This window comes from Diabrotica undecimpunctata, chromosome 8, assembly GCF_040954645.1.
Source record: "Diabrotica undecimpunctata isolate CICGRU chromosome 8, icDiaUnde3, whole genome shotgun sequence".
Lineage (NCBI taxonomy): Eukaryota > Metazoa > Arthropoda > Insecta > Coleoptera > Chrysomelidae > Diabrotica > Diabrotica undecimpunctata.
In genome coordinates this window covers 76,504,024-76,530,497 of record NC_092810.1, presented here as the reverse complement: position 1 = coordinate 76,530,497, position 26,474 = coordinate 76,504,024, and the positions used below count along the sequence as shown (strand labels likewise).

Sequence of the window (26,474 nt, the reverse complement as noted above, 5' to 3'; positions counted from 1 at the left end):
AAGTCCAGTTTTCAATTCTGTCCATTGCTTGTTTAAGATCTTTCTTGATCTCTTGATTTTCTTTCCTGATCTGCGTATTTTACTTTTTCAGGTATTGAATTTCTGTTAGACACTTCTTTTGTTCTTATTTGATTTCCTTCGTTTCTGCTTCTATAAATCGTTGCAAGCCTTGGATCATATCCATTATTTTTCCTGAGTTATCTTCATTTTTCTCTTTCATGTTTGGAGATCTTTTAGTTTTTGCGCACTTTCCAAAACCAAATGTTTGTTAGCCTTTCCTTCTTTTGCCCTCATCCGTGGTGTACTCGTCTTCACTACTCATTGCTTTCTAATTGTGCTCGTGATATTGACTGCTCAGTTCAACTACCCAATCGCGTAAAAAGTAGACCCCGGTCAACCCGTCGTAAGTCTTGCTTTTATCGATCGATCTTCTATTAAGCTGCAGTTTTCTTCACAATAAATTGTATATTTCTGTTCTCTTTAAATTGTTTACTATTTTTGCATTACAGCAACACCGCTTTTCTACCGGTCAGAATCCCGAAGTCGAATTAGTTCGTTTGCTCTTATCGCTAAATTAAACAACAGAAACTGTTGGTATCGGAACAACTGATTTTGCTTATTATTGTTAATAATTAGCCACTTACTGTCGGTTTATTCACACTGTGATACGCGTTGTAACTTTACACACACTTATTGCTGCTTTGGCACAATTATTTCACTCTGCACTTCTTGATTTTCGGGTTTAATGCAGGAGCAAGCCAATTGCAGTTCATACGCTTGACCGCAGCCTTAGTACACGAATACTAAGCGCAAAAAACATCTCAAAAGAGGTAAAATTGTGACTATACCGAACAGTGATCCAACACAGTGGTCCTGTACGGAAGCGAAACATGAGTGACAAACAAAAATCAAGAAAATATGTTGAACATCTGAGAACGGAGTGTTTTAAGAAATATATTCGGGAGAGTAAAAGACTATAAAGACGTTTGATGGAGACGAACAAATCGGAGACCTGTACGGGAAACCAGAAATTAGCCAGATCGTCAGGATAAAGAGACTTAAATGGTTAGGCCATCTTGCGAGAATGGTAGATGAAAAGTGGGCAAAGGACTCGCTGCTGAGAGGGGAAGAAAAGAAGAGAAGAGGACGACCACGAAGAAAGTGGCTAGAAGCGTGTAAGAAAGACCTACAAACAATCGGAATAAAAATTGGAGAACCGCGGCCATTAACAGAAGAAAATGATGGAAAACAGTGAAACAATTCCAAGTCATGGGCCTCTAAGGCCTGTTGAGCTGTATATATTATATATTATTCATTCTTTATAATTATAATTTTAGTTTTTCTACAAAAATTCGTTTTTAGATTGGAAGAATGTTTGGCAAAGTTGTTTAGACCTTTACGTAAAATTTTTTATAGCAATCTCATAAGTAGTAAGAGACGTTAGCTACTCGACTATACGGCATTATTCGCCAGATTATAATATCTTATCAATAAAGCCATTAACCCGAGAAGTAGTTGATTTTTTATCGCTGCGAGTAACTGTGCGAGTCATAATTTTCGTTATGTCACACGAACTTACCGTAAACAAGGCGACCATAATTCATCTCGTAGTTATTTTTCACACAAGTAAAATTACATAAATCGTAAGTGGCTATTTCTATTGTTCTTGCTGCTAATAATATCAGAGTCGTGCTAATTGCTCTTACTCATATTTGCAGCTATTAACATTTTTAATTTCTTGTAGGTATGAACCTGCTAATTCTATTTCCTACATAAACACGTTAATTTCTAATCCTCCCCCAACTTATCATCGGATTGAATTTCGTGGTATATATATATATATATATATATATATATATATATATATATATATATATATATATATATATATATATATAATGTTCGGATAAATTTCCGCGGTCAGATGAATGAAAATTACTTAGTTCTCGGGAAGAACCGCGTTGAGAATTTATTACTCGACCTTTCGGCACCCATTTTGGAGCCATTATCAAGAGTGATACGGTTCGGTTCGGGGTCTCAATCCGCCTACCCCCCTCACTCGAGACGTACCAGTATCGTGTTCTGTATTGCAAGAACTATCTCTCGGCACTGAGGTCTCAATCTGCCTACTCCTCAGTGTCGAGTGACAACCGGTCTTACCCTGTGTGGCTGCTTTTATACTGGCTGTATGCGCGGAAACGGTATGCGCTGACGTGGTCTGAACTGACGTGGCCTGAGCGGTGTGGGCGGGAGGTCGCTGAAGCAGGGGTCGCCATGTTGCCGGCAATCGTTTCGCGTCATCGCGCGTGTTCAAGCTGTTAGGCCGTTTTTCGATTTCGATAGCTTCACGAATGATTCTCGATTTTAAGGAGCGGATGGGGACGATGGTTTTTGCTTTTTCGAAATCTATTTTGTGGCCTGTTTGAATATGATGTTGGGCTAGGGCTGAAGTAGTATCGGAATGTTTGACAAATATAGAATGTTCGTAAATACGGTTATGGATTCGTCGGTTTGTCTGTCCGATGTATGTACGTGAGCAACTGGAACAGGATATCTCGTAGACACCATGGTTTTCATTAGGGATTTGGTCTTTTACGGATCTGACGAGATTGGACAACTTGGAGTGAGTAGTGAAGATGGTTTTGATATTTAGAGGAAGAAGAGTTCTACTGATCTTGTCAGTGACACCTTTAATAAAAGGTAGAAAGATTTTGGGTTGATCCGGCGGCAAGGTTTCTTTTTTGGATGGAATGGGGTTTAGATGTTTTTGAATGCACTTATTGATTTGGGTTTTGTGGTAGCCGTTTTGTAAGAGTGTTTGCCTTATTGAATTAATTTCGGATGACCTATGATTGTTATCGCTAAGTCTCATGGAACGAGAAATGAGAGTGTTGACAACTGAATTGAGTTGGGCGGGGTGATGATGTGACTGGGCATTAAGATATCGGTTTGTATGAGTGGGTTTCCGGTACACGGAAGAGGAAAAACTGTGAGGTAAGTTTTTCTGAATAAGAACATCAAGGAATGGCAAAGACGCTTCAGACTCAACTTCCATCGTGAATTGAATACTAGGATGTATTCCATTCAGGTGGGATAGAAAGAGATCTAACGTGTCTTTACCATGAGGCCAAATGACAAAAGTGTCATCAACATACCGTAACCAGCAGGTGGGTTTGAGATTTTATGAGGACAGGGCTGCTGTTTCGAAATGTTCCATGAAAATATCAGCTATTACGGGAGAGAGGGGAGATCCCATTGGGGCACCTTTGATATGACGATAGAAATGATTTTGGAATGAAAAGTATGTATTAGACATGTAGTGTTTTATAAGAGATAGTGCGTCTTTGGGAATTTGATGTTTAGAGTCCAAGATGGAAATGGTTTCATCGATGGGAATGTTGGTAAACAAAGAAACAATGTCAAAACTAACTAGTATATCTGAGGGTGAAATAGAAATATTTTTCAGAAGATCAATAAAATGAAAAGAGTTTTTGACAAAAGACGAAGCTTTTTCGGCTAATGGTTGTAAGGATAAAGCGAGATGTTTTGCCAATTTCTGAGTGGGGCAGTTGTATGCACTGACGATGGGTCTTGGGAGAACATTGGGCTTATGGATTTTTGGAAGGCCGTATATCTTTGGAATTCGGGATGATTTTTCTCTGGGTATAAGAGATTTTTTGATGTCTGAAGGTAGAGTAGACTTATTTATGATGGATTTGGTCGTTTTTTTCAGATAGCTGGTTGGATCGTTTGAGACCCCGAACTCGAACCGAACCGTATCACTCTTGATAATGGCTCCAAAATGGGTGCCGAAACGTCAAGTAATAAATTCTCAACGCGGTTCTTCCCAGAACTAAGTAATTTTCATATATATATATATATATATATATATATATATATATATATATATATATATTATATATATATATATATATATATATATATATATATATATATATATATATATATATATATAAACAGAGAAGTCAAGAAAGCAATAAGAAAAGACTTACGAAAGTACACTACACTAAAGATCGAACAAACCATAGAAAATAATAAAGGCCTAAAAAGTCTGCGAAGAAAACTAAATAATGGAAAAAGTCAGATCATTAAATTAAAAAACAGAAAGGGCGAAATAACAACAAATAGAGAGGAGCTTTTAACAATAGTAGAAGACTTCTATGGAGAACTTTATAAAAGCAGACGGATGAACCAAACACAGCTAAAAGATGCAATAAGCAAAATAATATAACTCTCAGTGAAATTAGACAAGCGATGAATAAAATGAAATCCAATAAATCACCAGGAGACGATGGAATTGTGATCGAGGCCGTTAAGAATGGCAGTGAATCTCTAATGAGGAAAATAAAAGATCTCTTTTATTCATATCACCTCCAAACAATAAAACAACTCATCGAAAATCTATAGAATATAACAAGCCCTTAGTTTTAACATTCTTAGATTTCCACAAATAATTCGACTCAGTAGAACTCGACAGTGTTATAGAAGCACTAAACAAGAGCCGCATTGATAGCCGATATTCGAGGCTAATATGTAATATATATATATATATATATATATATATATATATATATATATATATATATATATATATAAATGCGACAAGCTCGATACAACTACACGCTAACAGCAACCAAATAAAAAAATCCAGAGGTATCCGACAAGGTGACACGTTGTCACCTAAACTTTTCATATCGGCTTTATAAAAAGCGATCAAAACGAATGGGGTGACAAAGGAATAAATGTGGACGGAGAGATGCTACACCACCTAACACGCAGACGATATAGTCCTGACTGCAGACGATTTGGGACAAATAAAGAAAATGTTGGAAGAACTAAAATAGGTTTAAAAATGAATATAACAAAAACAAAATATATGACGAACTTAGTACCAAGTAAACACCTTGGAATACAAAATGAAGAAATAGAACTGGTAGGTATATATTACATGTGGAACTAGATTTTAATTTCCATTGCAATCAACGTTTCGGCAGGAAACCCTTGCCTTTGTCAAGATTCTAAAATGTATATGTATAAGACAAATATGTATATATATATATATATATATATATATATATATATATATATATATATATATATATATGACTTACCAAAAAGTAAAACGGGACACAGACATTAATGAACTGACAAATAAAAGTTGATATCTGATATCTCATGGTTTACTGTCATTACATAGTAAATAATTATTAAAATAATTATTATTAATTATAATATGTCATATGGAAAACTTTGACTATCCATAATAATAAAATTTAATAAATAGAACTAACAAAGAATTAAACAAAAATAATAGAACAATAAACTTATATTAACTAAAATAAACAACGTGAATAATACAAATATTTACTACAATATGTTAAATTGTAACAACTCAAATATTATAATATACAAGGAAAATTTTATGGGTTTAGTATACACTTCCACAATTTAAAGAGCCTATTCAACTACATATTCTAGAATAATTCTTCTTGTTTCAATGGAAGAAGTCTGCAATAGTAAGTATATTTGAGCTTTTAATACTGAGAGGTAGGAATTTTTGTGTTGTAGGTTTCCCCCTATGAATCTGTCAAAATATGCCCGAGCTAAACGAATAGACCTTATAAAAACCTTTAGAAACAAGTTTTAACAAAGGTGGACATTTTATGCCCACCTAATTTTAACTTAAGATTATTACTTTTATTTTCAAAAATATCGGTAAAACCAAATTACATTCGATAAAGGGCCGTCTTTTTAACATTAAATCATTTTTGAAAAATTTTGGAACACGTGATAAATATGTTATAAAGGGAATACGCATTAGGTGGACATTTTTTAGTGGACATGTTTTAGAGTGGACATGCACTCTTGGGCATTTAAGGGTTAATATGCCACAAGAAAATAGCTTCAGGACAGTATAGGCATATTTTATTTATTAATAAAAATGATAAATTTTAATGATTTTTATTTCGAAGTTATAAAGTTTCTCAGTTGTTTTTAAAATGCACTTACATGGTCTAAAGTTTTGAAGAACGTCGCTAATTTCAGTTATTTCAATTCTTCTTTTATCCTCCCAATTATTTGGTGGTGGTAGTCGAGGTCTGTGATGTGATGGTGGTGGCGATCCAGTGCTACTCGTATCAGACAACGGTGGTGGAGGAAACATCTGGGGAGTACTACGATCTTTGACTCGTTCCCGCTCAGGAGTACTTTCGACTGTTTCTTCATTCACAATACTATCTTCGTCTGATGAAGATTCTAAAGAGTAGATAATAATGGTTCATTTAAAAATTTAAACATACTTAGAAACTTAGCCAACTAAAAAAACAGCAGATGTACACCCGATGCCCATGGTGATTTAGAGCAAATGACTAATGTGAAGGAATACGAGAATTGTTGAAATTGGGAAATGTTATTACATCAGCATCGTAAACTTTAATATTTTAGTGGTACATATGGTCAGGATTTTTTTTATACACATGGTATTTACACTGTTCACAGTAATTTTAAAAACAGTTTGTTTCACCACTAGTCTCGTGAAGTTTAGTTTAAGATTAGATATAAAAAACACGCATACACGTTATGAGCAGCGCATTTTATTTAAAAAATAAATGAACTTAATAAAATTTTTATAAAAAATAAAAATAAAAATATTTGCGGCCTGTTTTTGACTGACAACCTATTATCAATGCATTCTCCTAATTTTAAATATATGTAAAAATGTGAGTTTGATTAACTACGTTATGAACGTAGTGATCGTGCAGTGGGATCTTAGACTATTATTATTTCTGTGTTTTACAATTAGGGCTCTCGTTATGCAAGGCAGATTTGAAATAATTTCGTATAATATATAAAATAAATACGGCATAATAAAAACAAAAAATTTTTTTGATATTTTTCAAAGGAAAAATTTAGTATATTCTTCCTAGATTATTATTCTTATACTTACAGTATATTAAAAAAAAAACTTATTGATTTAAAGTCCAAATTTCTTAAATATTCTTAGCTGTTTCTTTAGTAACATATTTTCTTGTCTCTATTATTATTTTCCATAGTAAATTGCATATATTGGTATATACGTGGCGGAAGAAATCAAGGAGTTACGAGCGCGTCACAAATTTATGTGGCGCGAACAGTCCATCTAATACGCCACATCAGGTGTTTCACATTAAAAATAAAGTCATTTATCGTATAATTGTCAAACCAGTTGGTATCCTAACGCAACTTCTAAAACATTCAACAACTTAGGATTAAAGACTTAAAAAATTGGTCAAAGATGGCAGTAAGGACTATTTATTTTTTAAGCATTACTTTAAAACAAGTACCTCTATACCCTTTTTAATTTATTTTAGCACCCCGACTTTTCATGAAGTATAGGGTAAAGTAATTGCTAATTCGATAAAATATATAATTATAATTTATATAACTATGTTTATTATAGTTATAATGGCTATTTTTATTTTTGAACTTGCTGCTCTAAACAAATCAATCGATCTGCATTGATACCAATCACGTAGATTCTTCAACCATGAGTTCTGCCTTCGGCCAACAGATCTTCTTCCTTGAATCTTTCCCTGTATTATGAGTCTAAAAATTTCATATTTGGTCCCATCATCACGTGGCCTAGGTATTCCAGTTTTCTGGTTTGTATAGTGGTGATTAGTTCTGTGTCTTTACCAACCCTCTCCAGTACTTCTTTATTTGTAATTCTATCAGTCCATGATATTTTTAATACTTTGCGGTATAACCAGAGTTCAAAAACTTCGATTCTTTTTAAATTGCATTTTTTTAATGTCCAAGTCTCAGTTCCATATAATAATACTGAAAATATATGACAGCAAATGGTACGTAGTCTGATCTCCAAATTTAGATTTTTGCACGTTAGGAGTGGCTTTATTCGTATAAATGCTGATCTGGCAATCTCTATTCGCCTGTTTATTTCTGCAGTTTGATCATTGGTTTCATTGATCGGAGTTCCCAAGTACTGATATTTTTCTACTTGTTCTATCACGTTACCGTCTTTTTGTAATTAGCATGTACTTCGTTTTTTTAGCGTTTATAGTAATTCCCATCTCAGCACTATTTATACTTAAGCTTTCGATAAGATGTTGAAGATCTTTTATACTCGTTGCTATGATCACAGTGACTTGTCGTCTGCATATCGTTGTTGTTAATAAGTTGTTAATTAATTTTCCGTTAACGGTAACTCCCGCTTTGATATTATTGAGCGTGTTTTGGAAAATTTCTTCAGAATATAAGTTAAACAAAAGTGACGATAAATCACATCCCTGTCTAACTCCTCTACAGATGTTCATTTCTTCTGAGTGTTGCCCATCAATTTGAACTATGGCACTTTGGTTCCAATATAATGTTTTCACTATATTTATGATTTTACTGTCAATGCGCTTGTTCATAAGTATTGATATTAGTTTTTCATGTCTCACTTTATCGAAAGCTTTTTCGTAGTCAACAAAGCACAAGTGTAGATCAACGTTTACATCCCGACATGGCTGAATCAATATGTTGATGGCAAATAGCCCTTCTCGAGTAACCATTCCATTTCGGAACCCGAACTGCGTCTCGCTAATATCCTCCTCTAGTCTTTCGTATATTCTCTTATGTATTACTTACAGCAGCACTTTTAAAGTATGACTCATGAGGTTCAGTGTTCGATACTCAGAGCACTCTTTTGCTGCTTGTTTTTTAGGGATGGTTATAAATGCTGACTTCAGCCACTCTTGTGGTATTATTCCCGTATTGTACACCGTGTTGAATAAATCTACCAATACTTCCAAATTATCCTCTGCCACTAGTTTTAACAGTTCTACTGGTATTTCATCTAATCCAGCTGCCTTATTGTCTTTAGAGTTTTTGATAGCATATTTGATTTCATCTGTCGTGATCTGTCTCTCTAAAGGATTTAATTCTTGTATTTTCTGCATTTCATGCAGATTCTTCCTTTCTGCAATTATGTTTATTACATAAGCCGAACTTTATAACAACTCAGAAATCTACTTACCAGAATCGTGTCTATCCCGGTCAGGACTTCTCGCCATAACTGATGTTCTTTTGGACGGCATCGGCATCGAAGGTTTATGTCTATTCTGCAAGGCTTGCGCGAGAGCCTGTTGAACGGCCTCTTGTCGCACTTCTATAAAATTAATAACAATAAGTATTTAATCTATACCTTATTAAACTCATGATAGTGGCATTACAAGTAATATCTAACAAAGACAGTTCATCATTTACTCAAGACAAAAATACGATTACGAACAGTTTCAGACTTGCTTTCTACTACCGTTCTACTAAGCGTTTAGAATGCTAATTAAAAGTAAACTTAAATTGGCAAAACCTACATACGCACACACACACACACACATATATATATATATATATATATATATATATATATATATATATATATATATATATATAAATATAAATATAAATATATATATATATATATATATATATATATATATATATATATATATATATATATATATTATATAGAATATATTCCAAATTTAATCAACGGTCGTATTTTTTACTATATATATATATATATATATATATATATATATATATATATATATATATATATATATATATATATATATATATATATATATATATATATATATCGAGAAAAAGGAGTACGACCGTCAATCCAATATAAACTAAACTCGAAGAGTGGTGGGTTTTTCGGTCAAAGTGGAGAAATAAAAGACAAAGAAGGTGGCTACTTCATCTATTTATTGAAGACGTTTCGCTTTCTGCTCAGAAAGCATCATCAGTTCATCTAAAAAGAACAATATGAAACCAAACATCCATAGAGAAGTTAAAACATGTGTGTTACCTTACAAAGACATGTAGTAGTCAATGATATTAAAAGTGTGAAAAAGCTTACGATACTGGACATTTAGAGATAAAGTATAAACAATTAATTGAAACTAGGTATAGTTTACAAATCGGTCAGGCCATGGAGTGGGGTGTCAACTTTGGAAAAATGGCGTGCACCCTATTCTTCATGCTATGGCATGCTGGACAAGCCATACAGTCTGTAGTCAACACCCCGAGGTATGAGCGGGAACACAAAGTGAATAAATACTCATACGCTTATGAAACGCACCTGGCGGATCATAAGGGCCTTCACATTTTACTCTTTTTCAACTTGTCTTGAGTGAAATGTCTTTAATCTTTCCTATCAGCCTGTCTTGGCTAACTCTTGTTTCTTCCGACCCCGAATGGCGATTAGGTTTCCGAAGGCAGACGGGTCACTATATTTCCTTCTACTACAACTCTAAAACTCGCCAACACGCTTGGCCAGCGCGGCGTTTCAAGGCCAAATTTCCCCTCATGATGGATACATCAAGTGTACGGCCCTCAGTCCCGGCGGTTTCAATTTCCCTGACCAAGGTGGCGGTCAGAATAGTGTTGGAGCAGAGGGTGCTAAGAATCACCGGAAGAGATCAGGCCACCAAAACAAACGACAAATGCATATATGTGCCTACAATGTACAAACTTTATCAACAGAAGCATCAATGATAGAACTGGAGAATGAACTACAACACATAAAATGGGATATAATCGGTATAAGTGAAGTTAGGCGTCGAAAAGAAGATCAAATAATACTTAAGTCTGGAAATATGTTCCATTTCAGAGGAAACGAAGATTCATCTGTTGGAGGAGTGGGTTTTTTAATCCATAAAAAATGGGTACCAAACATAATCACAATAAAAAGTATATGTACCAGAGTCATTTATCTTATTTTTAAATTAAACCCAAGATACAAACTTAAAATTATACAGGCTTACGCACCAACTACGAGTCACCCGGATGAGGAAGTTGATCAATTTTATGAAGATATCAGAGCAGCTATACAAACTTCAAAAACACATTACACATTGATAATTGGAGATTTTAACGCCAAATTGGGATTCAAACAAGATGATGCAGAATCTGCTATGGGAAACTTTGGATTTGGTGAGAGAAATGAGAGAGGTAACAGGCTTCTTGACTTCTTACATCAGGAAAATCTCTTTGTGATGAACTCATTCTTCGGAAAGAAACCCCAACGTAAGTGGACATGGAAGAGTCCGAACCAAAGAACAAAAAATGAGATTGATTTCATAATATCAAATCGGAAAGATATTGTTCAGGATGTAACAGTATTGAATAAATTTTCAACAGGGACCATAGACTAGTTAGAGCAAAAACCACTTTTAACACTGAAGTTGAAAGAACAAAAATGATCCTCAAAAAGAAAAGTGGAAGGTGGCTGTTCCCAGAAGATATAACACTTTACGAAGAAAATATTAAGACTAGTTTGGATACACACGACTTAGAGAATATCAGCATCAATTAATTACTATTTAACTGGGAATAAATAAAATAGCTTCAGAACAATATCAGCATCAATGAAATGAACAATACTATTACCCAAATATTGAAAGAAGCTGAAAAGAAATACTGTCCTCGTCCTGAAAATAATAACAAAACATTAAGCCACAACACAAAACATCTTATAGAGGAAAGAAGAAAACATAGGGAAAATCAGGATCATAACCAAAATGAACTAAGAATTTTGAATAAGAAAATTAAAAAGGAAGTTAGAAAAGATCTGAGACGATACAATACGATGGAAATAACTAGAGTAATAGAATAAAACAAAAGCTTGAAAGTACTCAGACAGAGCATGTCCATTGGAAGAAAAAACGTCCGCAAATTAAGAAATGAACAGGGGCAAATCATTGAGGATAGAATTCAAATTATGAATACGATAGAGAGTTTTTATAGACAACTATACAAAGAACAGCAATGTAACCGGAGTGGATCATTACCAAAGATAATCAATCAGGGATCTGAAATTTCACCGGACGTAACACCCAATGAAGTTCGAAGGTCAGTGCAAGAAATGAAAAACAATAAGTCCCCCGGAGGCGATGAAATAGTGGCAGATGCCTTGAAGGTGGCTGGAAAAAGATTATGGCAGGTCCTTGCCAAACTATTCACTAGATGTTTGCAGGAAGCAATAACACCAACCCAGTGGTATAACGCAGAAATTATCATACTTCATAAAAAAGGGGATGCTACCGACCTCAGGAATTACAGGCCCATAAGTCTACTTTCACATATTTATAAACTATTTACAAAAATAATTACGAAACGACTAGAAAATAAATTGGAATTTTATCAGCCCATAGAACAGGCAGGTTTTAGAAAAGGCTATGGAACAAACGATCACCTAATGGTAATAAAAAATCTTATAGAAAAATGCACTGAATATAATAAACCACTAGCTTTAATATTTGTCGACTATGAAAAGGCATTCGACACCGTAAATCAACAAAAAATGTTGGAAGCCTTGACAGAATGCCGAATTGACTATCGGTATATAAATATAATTAAACATATATACCAAAACGCAACAGCCAGTGTTAGAGTGGGTGATCGTCAAACCCAGAAATTCCCGATACAACGTGGAGTACGCCAGGGGGACACCATATCGCCGAAACTGTTCACTACGCTTTTGGAATATATATGTAAAAGGGCAAAACTGACCGACAAGGGCATAAACATAAACGGAGAAAAGCTTAGCCATCTAAGGTTTGCAGATGATATTGTACTAATAGCTGATAGGATAGATGAGGCCAAAGAACTTTTAAATCAGCTCTACCTTTCCTCGCTAGAAGGGGGATTGAAAATAAATATATCTAAAACCCAGATGATGACAAATCTTGTAGTCAGCGAAGATATATGCGTAGGAACAAGATCCATAGACCAGGTAATGGCCTATAAATACCTAGGTCATGAGATTCGCATAGGAAAAGATAACCAAACCGTTGAGCTTCTCCGTCGTATAAGACTGACTTGGGCAGCCTTCGGCAAGCTGAACCATATTTTCAAATCGTCTGATATACCAATATGCCTTAAAAGAAAAACGTTTAATCAGTGTGTTTTGCCAGTGTTAACTTACGGTGCCGAAACGTTGACCATGACAAGGAGAACAGTTCAAAAGATCCGTGTGTGTCAAAGGGCGATGGAGCGTGCTATGTTGGGCGTTTCACTACGAGACAAGATCCCAAATCGCCAGCTACGACAAAGAACAGGAGTGGCTGATGCAGTAGAGAGAGTAGCAATACTAAAATGGAACTGGGCAGGTCACGTGGCTCGAATGACAGACAATATATGGACAAAGCGGATACTGGAATGGAGACCAAGAGATGATGCCTACCGAAGTAGAGGTCGTCCACCAACACGTTGGACTGATGATCTAAAACGTTGTCATAGGAATTGGATGCAAGAGGCACAAGATCGAAATAGATGGAAAATTATGAGGGAGATCTATGTCCAGCAGTGGATAAGCGAAGATTGAATGATGATAGTTTATAAATTAACAGAATTAGCACAGCAAAAGAACATGTGATTATCATACATGTATACAAAAAACTTAAGTAAAAAAACATTAAAAATTTGATATGTAGAGAACTAGAAAGATCATGAGATGCACTTCCAACAATTTATTTATAATCAGTTAAATTTTAATTTTGACTTTAGTTAACATTATTGAATTATTTAAGATTAAAATATAGTATTTAAAAGTAAAAAATGAAGTTACCAGTCTTTAGCTTACTGAATGCCGCAAGTAAATGAATTAACAGGTGTAACACCCACGCAAACAACGTGAAAAGACATGGCCCTGAGGTCAATATGACAGAACAGCAAGGCGAAATACCAACCGCTAGTGGAATAGAGCTGTACATTTAAAGAGCATGATAAATTTCGGTGACAACTTGTCATTAAAAAGCCAAAAAATGAAAGGAAAAGGTGGTTAAGATCACCATTTTCCCCCCAGTGATTGGTGTAGTAAACCAAAGAACAAAGCATGCGAGGTCAATCCAAAATATCATATATTATAATATTTACGTTGTCACTGGTTAGCCAGCCAACAGGTGAAGATTAATTCAACTTCCACAGTCCAAGGTTCATAGCATTCGGAACTGTGAATGAAAAAGATTCTATGAATCAGTTTCAATTTAAAATTTTACTAAACAAGTTAATCAAAAAAACAATTACTTTATGTGTGTAAAAGTGATATTGACAAAATAGTTAATAAAATGTAAGTTGATGAATCTAAGTTAATAAAGAAAGAATAATTTATTTTATTTTTATTTTTATTTGAATTTATTAAATATGAAAATATGATAAAAACACCTTAAGGGACAATTTAAAGTAAACAACATATTAAGCCTAATTCTGCAAAATTAATGCATGATAAATTTGGCTCAAGTTACTAATGTCGGTTCTCTTATTAAGAGCATTTGGGTGTTTTAGTATTTAACACATTTCCAAGAACTGTCTTTTGACGAGGTTGCGTTCATTGCCAAGAATTTTAACTTCATTAAAGTTCACTTTGTGCTTAGAATTAATAGCATGCTGGGCAAGAGCACAGTTTTGCTTAGATAAGTTGATATCACTGCGGTGTGTCGTAAGACGTCCTCTCAGTGATCTCCCTGTCTGACCGATGTAACATGAGTCACACTCAGCACAAGGTTTATGATAGATTACATTAACTTGTTCCAGAAGGGACAAGGGTGTTTTAGTTTTAGAAAACAAATTTCTGACAGTCTTATCATTCTTAACTGCAATTTTAACAGGTACGTTATTCTGTTTGTACAGTTTAACGAGTTTCTCAGTAACTTGAGGAAAATAAGGTAGTGATGAGTAATGGGTAGTTGGAGTCCCAAGTACCCATTACTCATACATTACTGCCTAATACTGTACTTGGGACTCCAACTACCCATTACTCATCACTACCTAACAGGGAGATCACTGAGAGGGCGTCTTACGACACACCGCAGTGATATCAACTTATCTAAGCATACCTGTGCTCTTGCCCAGCATGCTATTAACTCTAAGCACAAAGTGAACTTTAATGAAGTTAAAATTCTTGGCAATGAACGCAACCTCGTCAAAAGACAGTTCTTGGAAATGTCTTAAATACTAAAACACCCAAATGCTCTTAATAAGAGAACCGACATTAGTAACTTGAGCCAAATTTATCATGCATTAATTTTGCAGAATTATGCATAATATGTTGTTTACTTTAAATTGTCCCTGTAAGGTGTTTTTATCATATTTTCATATTTAATAAATTCAAATAAAAATAAAAATAAAATAAATTATTCTTTCTTTATTAACTTAGATTCATCAACTTACATTTTATTAACTATTTTGTCAATATCACTTTCACATACATAAAGTAATTGTTTTTTTGATTAACTTGTTTAGTAAAATTTTGGGGTGTAGATTTGTGCTATAGAGTACGATGCTTTTATCGGAACGACCACATCGAGCGTCATAGACGGGAGATGGTTCTTGATAACTGGTCCTCATAAGACAGCTAACTCTCACTTATGGCTCCACGTGCCACACCCGGGCAACTGCATTGGTCTGCAGGCTAAACTAAGTGAGGGTAGCCAGATATGGCGAAAATTCCACCGAGCGATTGCCGGTATAAGCAATCCCACACTTACTGACCAACGGCTTCGGGCGGATGAGTTGGTAAGTGGAAGGGCACTCTTTTGTCCTGGTGCTAAGAAATTGGCACCAAAGGCGAATAAATCAAGTAAATGGTCAACGGCATAAGGATGCAGAAGGCAAGGAGAAACCACTGCATTAAAGATCCAATTGGATATCTCTAGTACAATTATCATGGCAATGAGTACTAAAGGAAAAAAAGAAACTGATCATGGGAATCGGAGCCCAAGATCCGGCAGGGGAGGAACAGACAAGGACTCCCAGGTCGTTAACCGGCGAAACCCTTGTCAAACTTCGAAACAAGACAAACTAAAATTATCAAAAACAAAAATAGGTACGTGGAACGTCAAAAGCATGTATCAACCTGGTAAAATGCATAACATCCTTCAGGAAATGGGAAGACTGAATATAAATATATTAGGAGTAAGCGAAACATGGTGGCCTAACTCAGGATATCTTTCAACAAAAACCGGTACCTTATATTATTCGGGAAACACTGATAACCAACATAGACGTGCAGTAGCAATTATTGTCGATACAGAGGTCAACAAGTCAATAGACGGCTTTGTCCCAATATCAGAAAGAGTGATGCTACTACAAATAAGGACATCACACACAAAACTAAATCTGATCCAAGTATATGCGCCAACGACGGATGCAACAGAAGATAAAGTAGAAACATTCTACCAACAAATTGAAGATGCACTGAAAATGACAAAGAACAGGGAAATCACGGTAGTTATGGGCGATTTCAATGCAAAAGTCGGCAAAGGAAGAGCTGGAACAGTAATGGGAGACTAAGAACTAGGGGAACGTAACGATAGAGGCGATCGTCTTATACAATTCTGCCAAGAACAAAGTCTAATAATCACAAACACGTTCTTTAAATTACGAATGAGACGGTTATATACATCGCGCTCACCAGCAGATAAACCGGAAAAAGTTGTAAGAAACCAAATCGACTATATAATGATTAAAGAGAGATATCGTAACACCATCAAATCAGTTAAAACATATCCAGGAGCAGATGTCGCATCAGACCATAACCCACTAATCGCTAATGTCACGCTTAAGCTTAAACGTATTAGAAAACCACAAAGAACTCCAAAATTAGATGTTAGAAAACTGAAAGAAGTTGATATAAAAATCAAACTTCAACAGAAAATATACGAAAACTTTGATAAATTAGATACTAACACCTACGAGATAAACGAACAATGGGAAACACTAAAAAACTGCCTCCTCGCTCCATGTAAAGAGATATTAAAAGAACCGACACGAAAGAAAGACAATTGGATGACCGACGAGATACTCGGCATGATGAAACTACGAAGACAAGCCAAGAACAAAGACAGTCACAATTACAAAATCATTAACAACGAAATCAGAAAAAAGATAAGAGAGACAAAACAAACTTACTATGAGGAAAAATGTAAAGAGATACAGGATCTTCTGAACAAATACGACCTATTCAACATACATAAAAGGTTAAAGAAATGGCAGGACTGCAAAAAAGAAACCACAACACAACTCTCTTAGATAAAAATGGAAATACTATGATAACGACTGACGAAAAACTAAAACGATGGAAAGAGTATATGGAAGAGCTCCTCGACGACGAAAGAGGAAACCCACAAGACTTGTCTTTTGGGGACAGAGAAACAAGTGTAGAAATTACAAAGGAAGAAATATTGTATGCACTAAAGAACACCAGAAACGGAAAAAGCCCGGGGCCAGATCAACTGCCTATTGATATCCTTAAAATAATAGAAAATGAGTACATTGATGTCCTCTTAAAGGTTTTTAATAAAATTTATCAATCGGGTGTCATACCCAACGAATGGTTGACCTCAACATTCATTTGTCTCCCAAAAAAGAAAAATGCTAGAGAATGCACCGACCACCGTACCATAAGCCTGATGTCTCACACACTTAAATTGTTTTTAAAGATCATTCATAAACGCATTTACAAAACACTTCATATGGATATTGATGAAACTCAATTTGGATTCCGTAATGGCGTAGGTACCCGTGAAGCTCTATTTGCATTCAACGTACTAATCCAGAGATGCTTAGATGTGAACCAAGATATGTACGTCTGTTTCATAGACTACAACAAAGCTTTCGACAAAGTCCGCCACAAAGAGCTAATGGACATCCTCAAAGCAAAACAACTACAACACAATGACCTTCGAATTATAACAAATCTATATTATAAACAGCAGGCACACGTACGCATTAATGAACACACATCAGAAGAGTTCGAAGTTAAAAGAGGAGTGCGACAGGGGTGTGTATTGTCACCACTACTATTCAATGCATACTCTGAGGAAATTATGAAAACAGCTCTTGAGGGAGAAACAGCAGGAATCAAGGTCAATGGAACACCAATTAACAACATTAGATATGCGGACGATACTATCATAATAACAGACAACCTCCAAGACCTCCAAAAGCTAATGAACAAGATAGTTGAGTATGGAGAAGAATATGGATTATCAATAAACACAAAGAAAACCAAATTTATGAGGATATCAAAAACCCAAAATAATGGCGAAAGCCTGACAATTAACGGTAGTGCTTTAGAACAAGTTGAAAACTACCACCATCTTGGCACAATAATTAATCACACAAACGATTACTCCAAAGAAATCAAAGTTCGAATAGAGAAAGCACGTACAAACTTCAATAAAATGAGAAAAGTACTTTGTGCAAGAGAACTAAAATTGGACTTGAGAGTTAGGCTGGCAAGGTGTTATTATTTTCTCGACTCTACTTTATGGGATAGAAGCATGGACACTTAACGCGTCGACTGCTAAAAAGTTGGAAGCATTTGAAATGTGGGTGTATAGAAGAATCCTGAAGATATCATGGACCGAGCATGTAACAAACAACGAAGTCATGAGAAAAATCAACAAAAGAATGGAAGTATTGGAAACCATCAAGACACGAAAGCTGCAATACCTGGGGCATGTTATGCGTAATGAGAGATACAACCTACTTCAATTGATTATACAAGGGAATCCAGGGCAAGAGAAGTGTAGGAAGAAGAAGAATCTCATAGTTGCGTAACTTGAGGGAATGGTACGGATTCACATCAATTGAACTATTCAGAGCAGCAGCATCTAAGATCAGAATAGCCATGATGATTGCGAACCTCCGTCGCGGAGATGGCAAGTGAAGAAGAAGAGTAAAATTTTAAATTGAAACTGATTCATAGAATCTTTTCCATTCACAGTTCCGAATGCTATGAACCTTGGACTGTGGAAGTTGAATTAATCTTCACCTGTTGGCTGGCTAACCAGTTACAACGTAAATATTATAATATATGCTATTTTGGATTGACCGTGCATGCTTTGTTCTTTGGTTTACTACACCAATCACTGGGGAGAAAATGGTGATCTTAACCACCTTTTCCTTTCATTTTTTGGCTTTTTAATGGCAAGTTGTCACCCAAATTTATCGTACTCTTTAAATGTACCGCTCTATTCCACTAGAGGTTGGTATTTCGCCTTGCTGTTCTGTCATATTGACCTCAAGGCCATGTATTTTCACGTTGTTTGCGTGGGTGTTTCACCTGTTAATTCATTTACCTGCGGCATTCAGTAAGCTAAAGACTGGTAACTTCATTTTTTCTTTTAAATACTATATTTTAATCTTAAATAATTCAATAATGTTACCTAAAGTCAAAATTAAAATTTAACTGATTATAAATAAATTGTTGGAAGTGCATCTCATGATCTTTCTAGTTCTCTACATATAAAATTTTTAATGTTTTTTTACTTAAGTTTTTTATATACATGTATGATTATCACATGTTCTTTTGATGTGCTAATTCTGTTAATTTGTAAACTATACCTAGTTTAAATTAATTTTTTATACAACTTTATCTGTAAATGTCCAGTATCGTAAGCTTTTTCACACTTTTAGTATCATTGACTGCTACATGTCGTTGTAAGGTAACACACATGTTTTAACTTCTCTATGGATGTTTGGTTTCATATTGTTCTTTTTAGATGAACTGATGATGCTTTCTGAGCAGAAAGCGAAACGTCTTCAATAAATAGATGAAGTAGCCACCTTCTTTGTCTTTTATTTCTCCACTTTGACCGAAAAACCCACCACTCTTCGGGTGTTCCTTAGTTTATATATATATATATATATATATATATATATATATATATATATATATTTATTTAAACCTAGAGCTAAGATTAATACTATTACAGGAATTAATATTAAACTAAACAGACTTCCGGATTGAACCGCATCGGTTATCATTGCGCCGAGCTTTCGATATCCTCTTCGGTGTCTTCTTCAGGGCTTCCGAGGTCCCAGTCTCCCGAGCCTCCAGACACTATCACTAATCAATGCATTACTGGTGCTGGGAATAGAGGAAAGATCATTTATATCTTCGATGGTGACGTGACTTGGGTGGAGGTTGGCATGGGAGCCAACGTGAGGATTGGCGCGGGAATTGTCGCAAGGGGTTGCCGCGAACATTTCTGACAGTAGGATTTTGATTGACGGGTGAAGCGGAGGATATTTTCTTTATAAGAGTCGAAGGTCCTCTCAAAAAGAAAGTACCGTCCGCCCCAGCCGTCAATCAAAATTCTACTGTTAGAAATGTTCGCGACAATCCCCGCACCAATCCCCACGCTGGCCCTCACGATAAAGTCCACCCATGCCACGTCACCATCGACGGTATAAATGACCTTTTCTCTATTCCCAGCACCAGTAACACTTTGATTAGTGATCAAAGTAGTAGTGTCTGGGGGCTCGGGAGACTGAGTCCTCGGAAGCCCTAAAGAAAGAGAAGAGGATATCGAAAGCTCGGCGCAATGATAACCGACGCGGTTCAACACGCAAGACTATTTAGTTGAATATGTATTAATTCCTGTAATAGTACTAATCTTAGCTCTAGGTTTAATTGTACTAACCGCGGAAATCTTTCCGAACATACATATATATATATATATATATATATATATATATATATATATATATATATATATATATATATATATATATATATTATATATATATATATATATAAATATATATATATATATATATATTTATATATATATAATATATATATATATAAATATATATATATATATATATATATATATATATATATATATATATATATATATATATATATAATATATATACCGGCGTAGCGCAAGCGGTAGGATGCTTGACTCGCAAGCTGGTGGTCCGGGGTTCGAATCCCACCGCCGGCAAGAACATCTAGACATTTTAAAAAATGTCTATAGGCCCCAGGTCGACTCAGCCTGAATAAAAATGAGTACCTTGGGTAAAACCAGGGGTAATAATAGACGGTTGAAGCGTAGCACTGGCCATGTTACCTTCCTTGTATACCGTAGGCCCTAGATATAGCAGACTACCCTGCTATACTCCCAAAGCCGCGACAGCGGTATAAAACGGGAGACTATTATTATATATATATTTATATATATATATAATATATATATATATATATATATATATATATATATATATATATATATATATATTTATATATATATATATATATATATATATATATATATATATATACATAGAGAATTGCCCTTTAAACCAATACAATATTCTCTGGAATAAATTAATAATTTACATCTGAATTCATGGGTGTAAATCAATATCTAATTCAAAATAGAATGATGAAAATAAAACGTGTTTCCTTTTTGTTTTTTTTTTTTCGCCAATACTCATTACCTACTTAAAGTTTGTTAAGTAGTAAATGGTTGACTTCAATTAGTATCAACTATAAACATCCTGGGTTAACCGATAATAGTATAAAAGGCCCGGTTTCAGGTAACAAAGGTTTACCTGAGGTACAAGGTCTTAACAATGGGCCAAGACAGATAAATTTAATAATATTTACGACCGCACTAATTGAAGTCAATCATTTTCTGCTAAACAAACTTTACCAAAAAATTATTTTGGTATAATCGAATGCAAGCTAAGAAGATGTTTATATAATTAATTTATTAAATAAAAGTTTAATATACAGTGAGCTTAGAGAGTGTGGAAACTCTCTTTCATCTTATGAGTTGATTCATTTTTGAGGTAAAGCCGAGCGGCTGGATTTTGTATCCCATTTTTCTACTTTTTTTGGAAAACAATTATTTTTAACTTGCAAGATTTTAACCAGCCATAATTTTATTATATCAAACGGATACATTTTGACATTAACCATTAAATGCTCATCTTTTTCTGAGTTACAACTACACCAAAAAGTATTAAGCCATCTGTAACTTTTAAATTTACAGTATAATATGTATAAAAAAAACAGTGATTTTACCTTTAACATTTATATCACTATTTATTTTACAATGAAAAAATGTAAATTAGTCAGTAGTTAGTACGAATATGTTGCCAAATCTTGAAAATTATTTGAGAACATATTCGTAGTAATCCATTAAGTTTTTAATATCATCTCTGAAAAGATATTATTCCAACAAAAATGATTTAAAATATAGATGGTGCTGTATAAAAATTGCGAACAGAAATTTTGATAATATTAAATTATGAAGATCCTAAAAGTATTCCACACGTATAGTCAGATTGCAGTCAGAGTCATCTATGACATCTTCAGATTTATCAGTAGTGTCTTCGCCTAGATCCATAACAACTGGTTCCATGGTAGTTTCAATGAAGTTATCAAGGTTCCACATATTCTGCTCTTCTTTTACTACATACTCGAGATATTTTATCCACGATTGTGAGGTTGTTTGCTGACGGCACTATTAAGCAGATTTTTTACATCAATTAATTTAAAAGGAGCATTATTCCTTGCTATTTCATTATAATTTTAGCCCACATATATAAGTTATATCGGGTTTAACTCACAATGATATGGCGGCAATCGAACTACAATAATTACGCCTCGTTCTCGCGCTTTTTCATCTGCTACATATTTAATATATTTATCTTTATGACACCGTGCTAAGTTTAGTAACTTGATTTTTAAAATTGGTTCATTGAATTTATAATTTTACTTAGTAAGACAATCCGTAATCTCTGCATTTCTCCATTTAGTCGCTGGTAACTGTTCTACACACCGGCAGTGATAAGGAGTGTTATCCATAATAATAACAGATCTTTTTGTAATGATCTGTATCATTTTGGCTAATAATAAGGCATTTTCTCTTTTTAGATGAGGCTTTTAAACCTATCGACAAACTATCTAGAAAAGTTGGTCGTTTGTTTTTCACATTTAAATCCTACCAAATTTTTGTCACAGTATGTTATTTTTGTATGTTTTTTTCCACATTTTCGAAATTCTGCTATTTATTGTTTCTAAACTTCTGATTATTTCTTCTTCTTCAATAAGGGTACTATTCGTCTTTCTCTTTAAATACCTAAAGTTAATTTTTTGAAATAAAATTCATGTATTGTTTTTTTATTTGTTTCCTACCTCTTGTCTCAACCTTCAAAGTATTATTATCGTTGGTTTCATCGTCTGTTTTAATTACTCTGTACACAATAGCTTCGGAAACTTTTGTCAAAATACTATATAATGTAACTACATCGCTTATATTTCTACTTTGTTCTCTGGCTCGAAGTCCTTCAAACACATTTCCGATCATAGTTTTTTAAACTATGCTCTACGAGCATATGTTCTAAACTATGTAACGAAAGTTATAAACTACATTGCAGATAACTTTAAGTTCAATCATACACGCTGACAACGTGACATTTTCCCAATGTCACGTTGTCAGTATGACCCCAAATTTTTGCCAAAATATTTGAAAAGTTTAAAAAGAGACCAGTCAAATTATTGAAACATATTTCCTATAAAATGGCTTTCTTCTATCTGAACGGCTTGGCAATAGATACATCAGATGAAGAGCAACTAAAAAACCAAATAGAAAACTTTATAAACAAAGAATTGGGTATAATAACAGAAATAAATGCAGCAAAAAAATAAATAATACGATGTGTTTCATTGCATTTAAAAAATTCAAAGAGAAATTAAAAGTATTACATAGAATGTAACCTGATACTTAAAGAGATATAATACAAAACAAACTTAGGACCACAGCCATAAACAAAAGGATAAATGGAAAAAGAACAAAAATCCGTTATGGATTCACAATTATACAAGACACAAGATGGAAATATAACCAAAATCCTACTTGATGGAAAAGAATACATACAATAAAGTGCCAGCTAGTTAAAAAAACCAGTGGAAAAAAATACGTGGACGAATCAGGAAATACAAAAAGCACAGATAAGGACATGAGTGAAATTAAAAATAATAACAGACAATAAGAAACTGTATTTAAAGGCTATAAATAAGTAAACGAAGTCTTAAGAGAGCCTAAAAAAGAAATAAGTAAACGAAGACTTGATAGAAGTTACTATGCAATTAGTCAAAAAGAAGCCATAAACACATTTGTTGACTTCATATTATTGAAGCGAAAAGAAATATTTCAATAAATATTTACTCTACATGAATATTACAAGTATCGATTCTTAACTCAAGAATGGTAAATCTAATAGTATAGTTTCCGTCAAGATATAAGAAATTTTGCCTGAAGCTGGTGGGATCACCCTACCGATTTAGTATTATAATAACAAACAACAGACCCTCCAGGAGCGGACGCTAAAATTAACAAAAAAGTACAATATATAATATTTTAATAGAGTTGGAATAATAAATATAAAATTAATTATCATATCATATATTTAATACGTATTTATATCTATGTAGTTATAAGCATGTTATTATGTACAATGAAATAAGAGAAATGAACAAATTAAAGAAATTAAGGAAAATAATGTTAATAACAGTAAAAGATTAAAAGAGTGGTAGCAAAAATCAGAATTAAAAAAGATAAAATAATAAAATTAGAAACAATAACATAAAAAAATTTAATTTGAAGTTTAGATGAAAAAAAAAAAATAATTACAAATTACAACTTTATGTCACTATCGCTGTCATCTTCAGTAGAATCGTCATCATATAATGTTATAATAATTATTGGTTTAATATGTGAGGTTAATGTTCTGTAATGATCTTCCGTTTTTATAACATGGGAAACACAATTTTGCCACAGTGTTGGAGAAATTTATTTTATTTCTTCTATAACATGATACCGATTGGCTACTAAATTTGGGACAGCAGTTGTTTCGCCGTAAACTTCCCTTAAGTTGGCTCCAGATTAATTCAATAGGGTTGAAAACACAGTAATAAGGAGGTAATCGCAATATAATATGACCACCAAGTTTGGCTAATTCGTCTATAACAAACTGTTTCTCAAATACTTTTGTGTGAAGAACTTCCAACATTTTTTTTTTGTATATGTTTCTTCAAAGTACAAATCATTTTCATACAAAAAATCCGATATTTGTTTTTTCGTCGAGCCTACACTGGGGATTTTTCTAATTTGTTCGCTGTGATACGTCGCGCTATCCATTACAATGACACTTTTTGGAAAAAACCTTGATAAAGTTGAAGGCGAATACGTAATACAATAGTCTTTAACAAGTTGATCGTAGATCATACTAGGTTCTTTGAATAGAAATTATAAACTGATCTTCTAATTACCTCAGCGTCTTTTTCATTTACTGCTTTATATGTAGAAAAGTCACTCCGCTTTTTACGAGGTTGAATTCTATCTGTAACAATTTTCCACACTGTTGTATATGGCATCCTTGTCAATCGAGATATTGCCTTAATGGAAAATTTACCGTCTTCTGGATTTGGATTATCTTCTTTTACTGTTTAATAAACATTCATAATAATTTCTTTGGCATCATCAGATAAATGTAAACGTGTTTTACACTTAGCAGTAGCTATTCACCGATTCCTGACATTTTACTTGAATAGTCGTGACCTAACCACCGATTTAAATGCAAGAAAATAACTGCCTGAATGTGCAAATGTCAAACTTAAATGTTTGCCCCCTTTCATAATGTTTTATAAATTATGTTTTCTAGATAAATAAATTAGTTAATCTAATCTAATAAATTAGTTAATTTAATCTAATAAATTAGTTAATTTAATCTAGTTAAATAAATAACCTATTAGCACTAGAATTATAATGTGTAAAGCTATAGAATAATAATAAGAGGTATACTTTATCTTTAAAAATATACTTGCTAATGATTTTTTAATTTTCTTTTATTTATAGATAGAAAGCTTCTTTTATTTATAGATAGAAAGCTTTGGTCATCCCAAACAATGGTTTGGGATGACCTCAGCGGAGCTGTTTCGCAGAGTTCTGTAGTTCTGCAGTTCTGTAAATTATATAAAGTCCGGTACTAGTAAGCTGTTCCAAAACTATTGCTACCCATCGCAAAGACAATTGAGGGATTAGTAACATCAATAGGTGTTGTTCATTATTATAATATTGCGGTCTACTGGGTCATCCCACCGACCTCAGGCCAAATTTCTTATCTTGTTGATTATTTTCCAATAAATTTAACGCGGTAATCTAAAAATCAATACCGCAAAAACGAAGATATTTGTAGTAAACTAACTATTTGGGTAAAAACCCAAAATGAAGAAGAATTTACCAACATTTATGCCGATTTTCGATAGGAGGAGGAACTCGAAAAAGAAGAAATGAATTTTGGCGGAAATAAGCCAGAACTTTAATGAAAAATGTTATCAATAATAAATAAATAAGTCAGCGATCAGTAAAATATGGCAAAAATATTTAATAAGATTGGCAATGTTAGAGATAAGCCTGGTCCTACGGACTACTCAATTAACTTACCGAAGAAAATCTTTGTCCAAATATAATTTCATGTAGCAACCATGAGGTAAGATCTGACATGATAATGGTTAAGAAATTCTATAAAAAGCTAAATTAAATACATTTTATATACATTTAAATATGTACATCACCTTATATAAATTTATAAAAATG

General features: G+C 33.8%; 1 protein-coding gene across 9 annotated transcripts in view; it reads right to left on the bottom strand.

Annotated features, from left to right (window-relative positions):
* DIP2 (disco-interacting protein 2) overlaps nt 1-26,474 on the bottom strand; it is a 1,036,664-nt gene that overhangs the window by 178,982 nt on the left and 831,208 nt on the right. For all 9 annotated transcript variants that reach the window (XM_072540500.1, XM_072540501.1, XM_072540502.1 and 6 more), the window contains 2 exons: nt 9,038-9,169; nt 6,031-6,276 (listed from right to left, as the gene is read on the bottom strand). In XM_072540500.1, the coding sequence (XP_072396601.1) occupies nt 6,031-6,276; nt 9,038-9,169 (378 nt within the window). The remainder of the gene's footprint in view (nt 1-6,030; nt 6,277-9,037; nt 9,170-26,474) is intronic.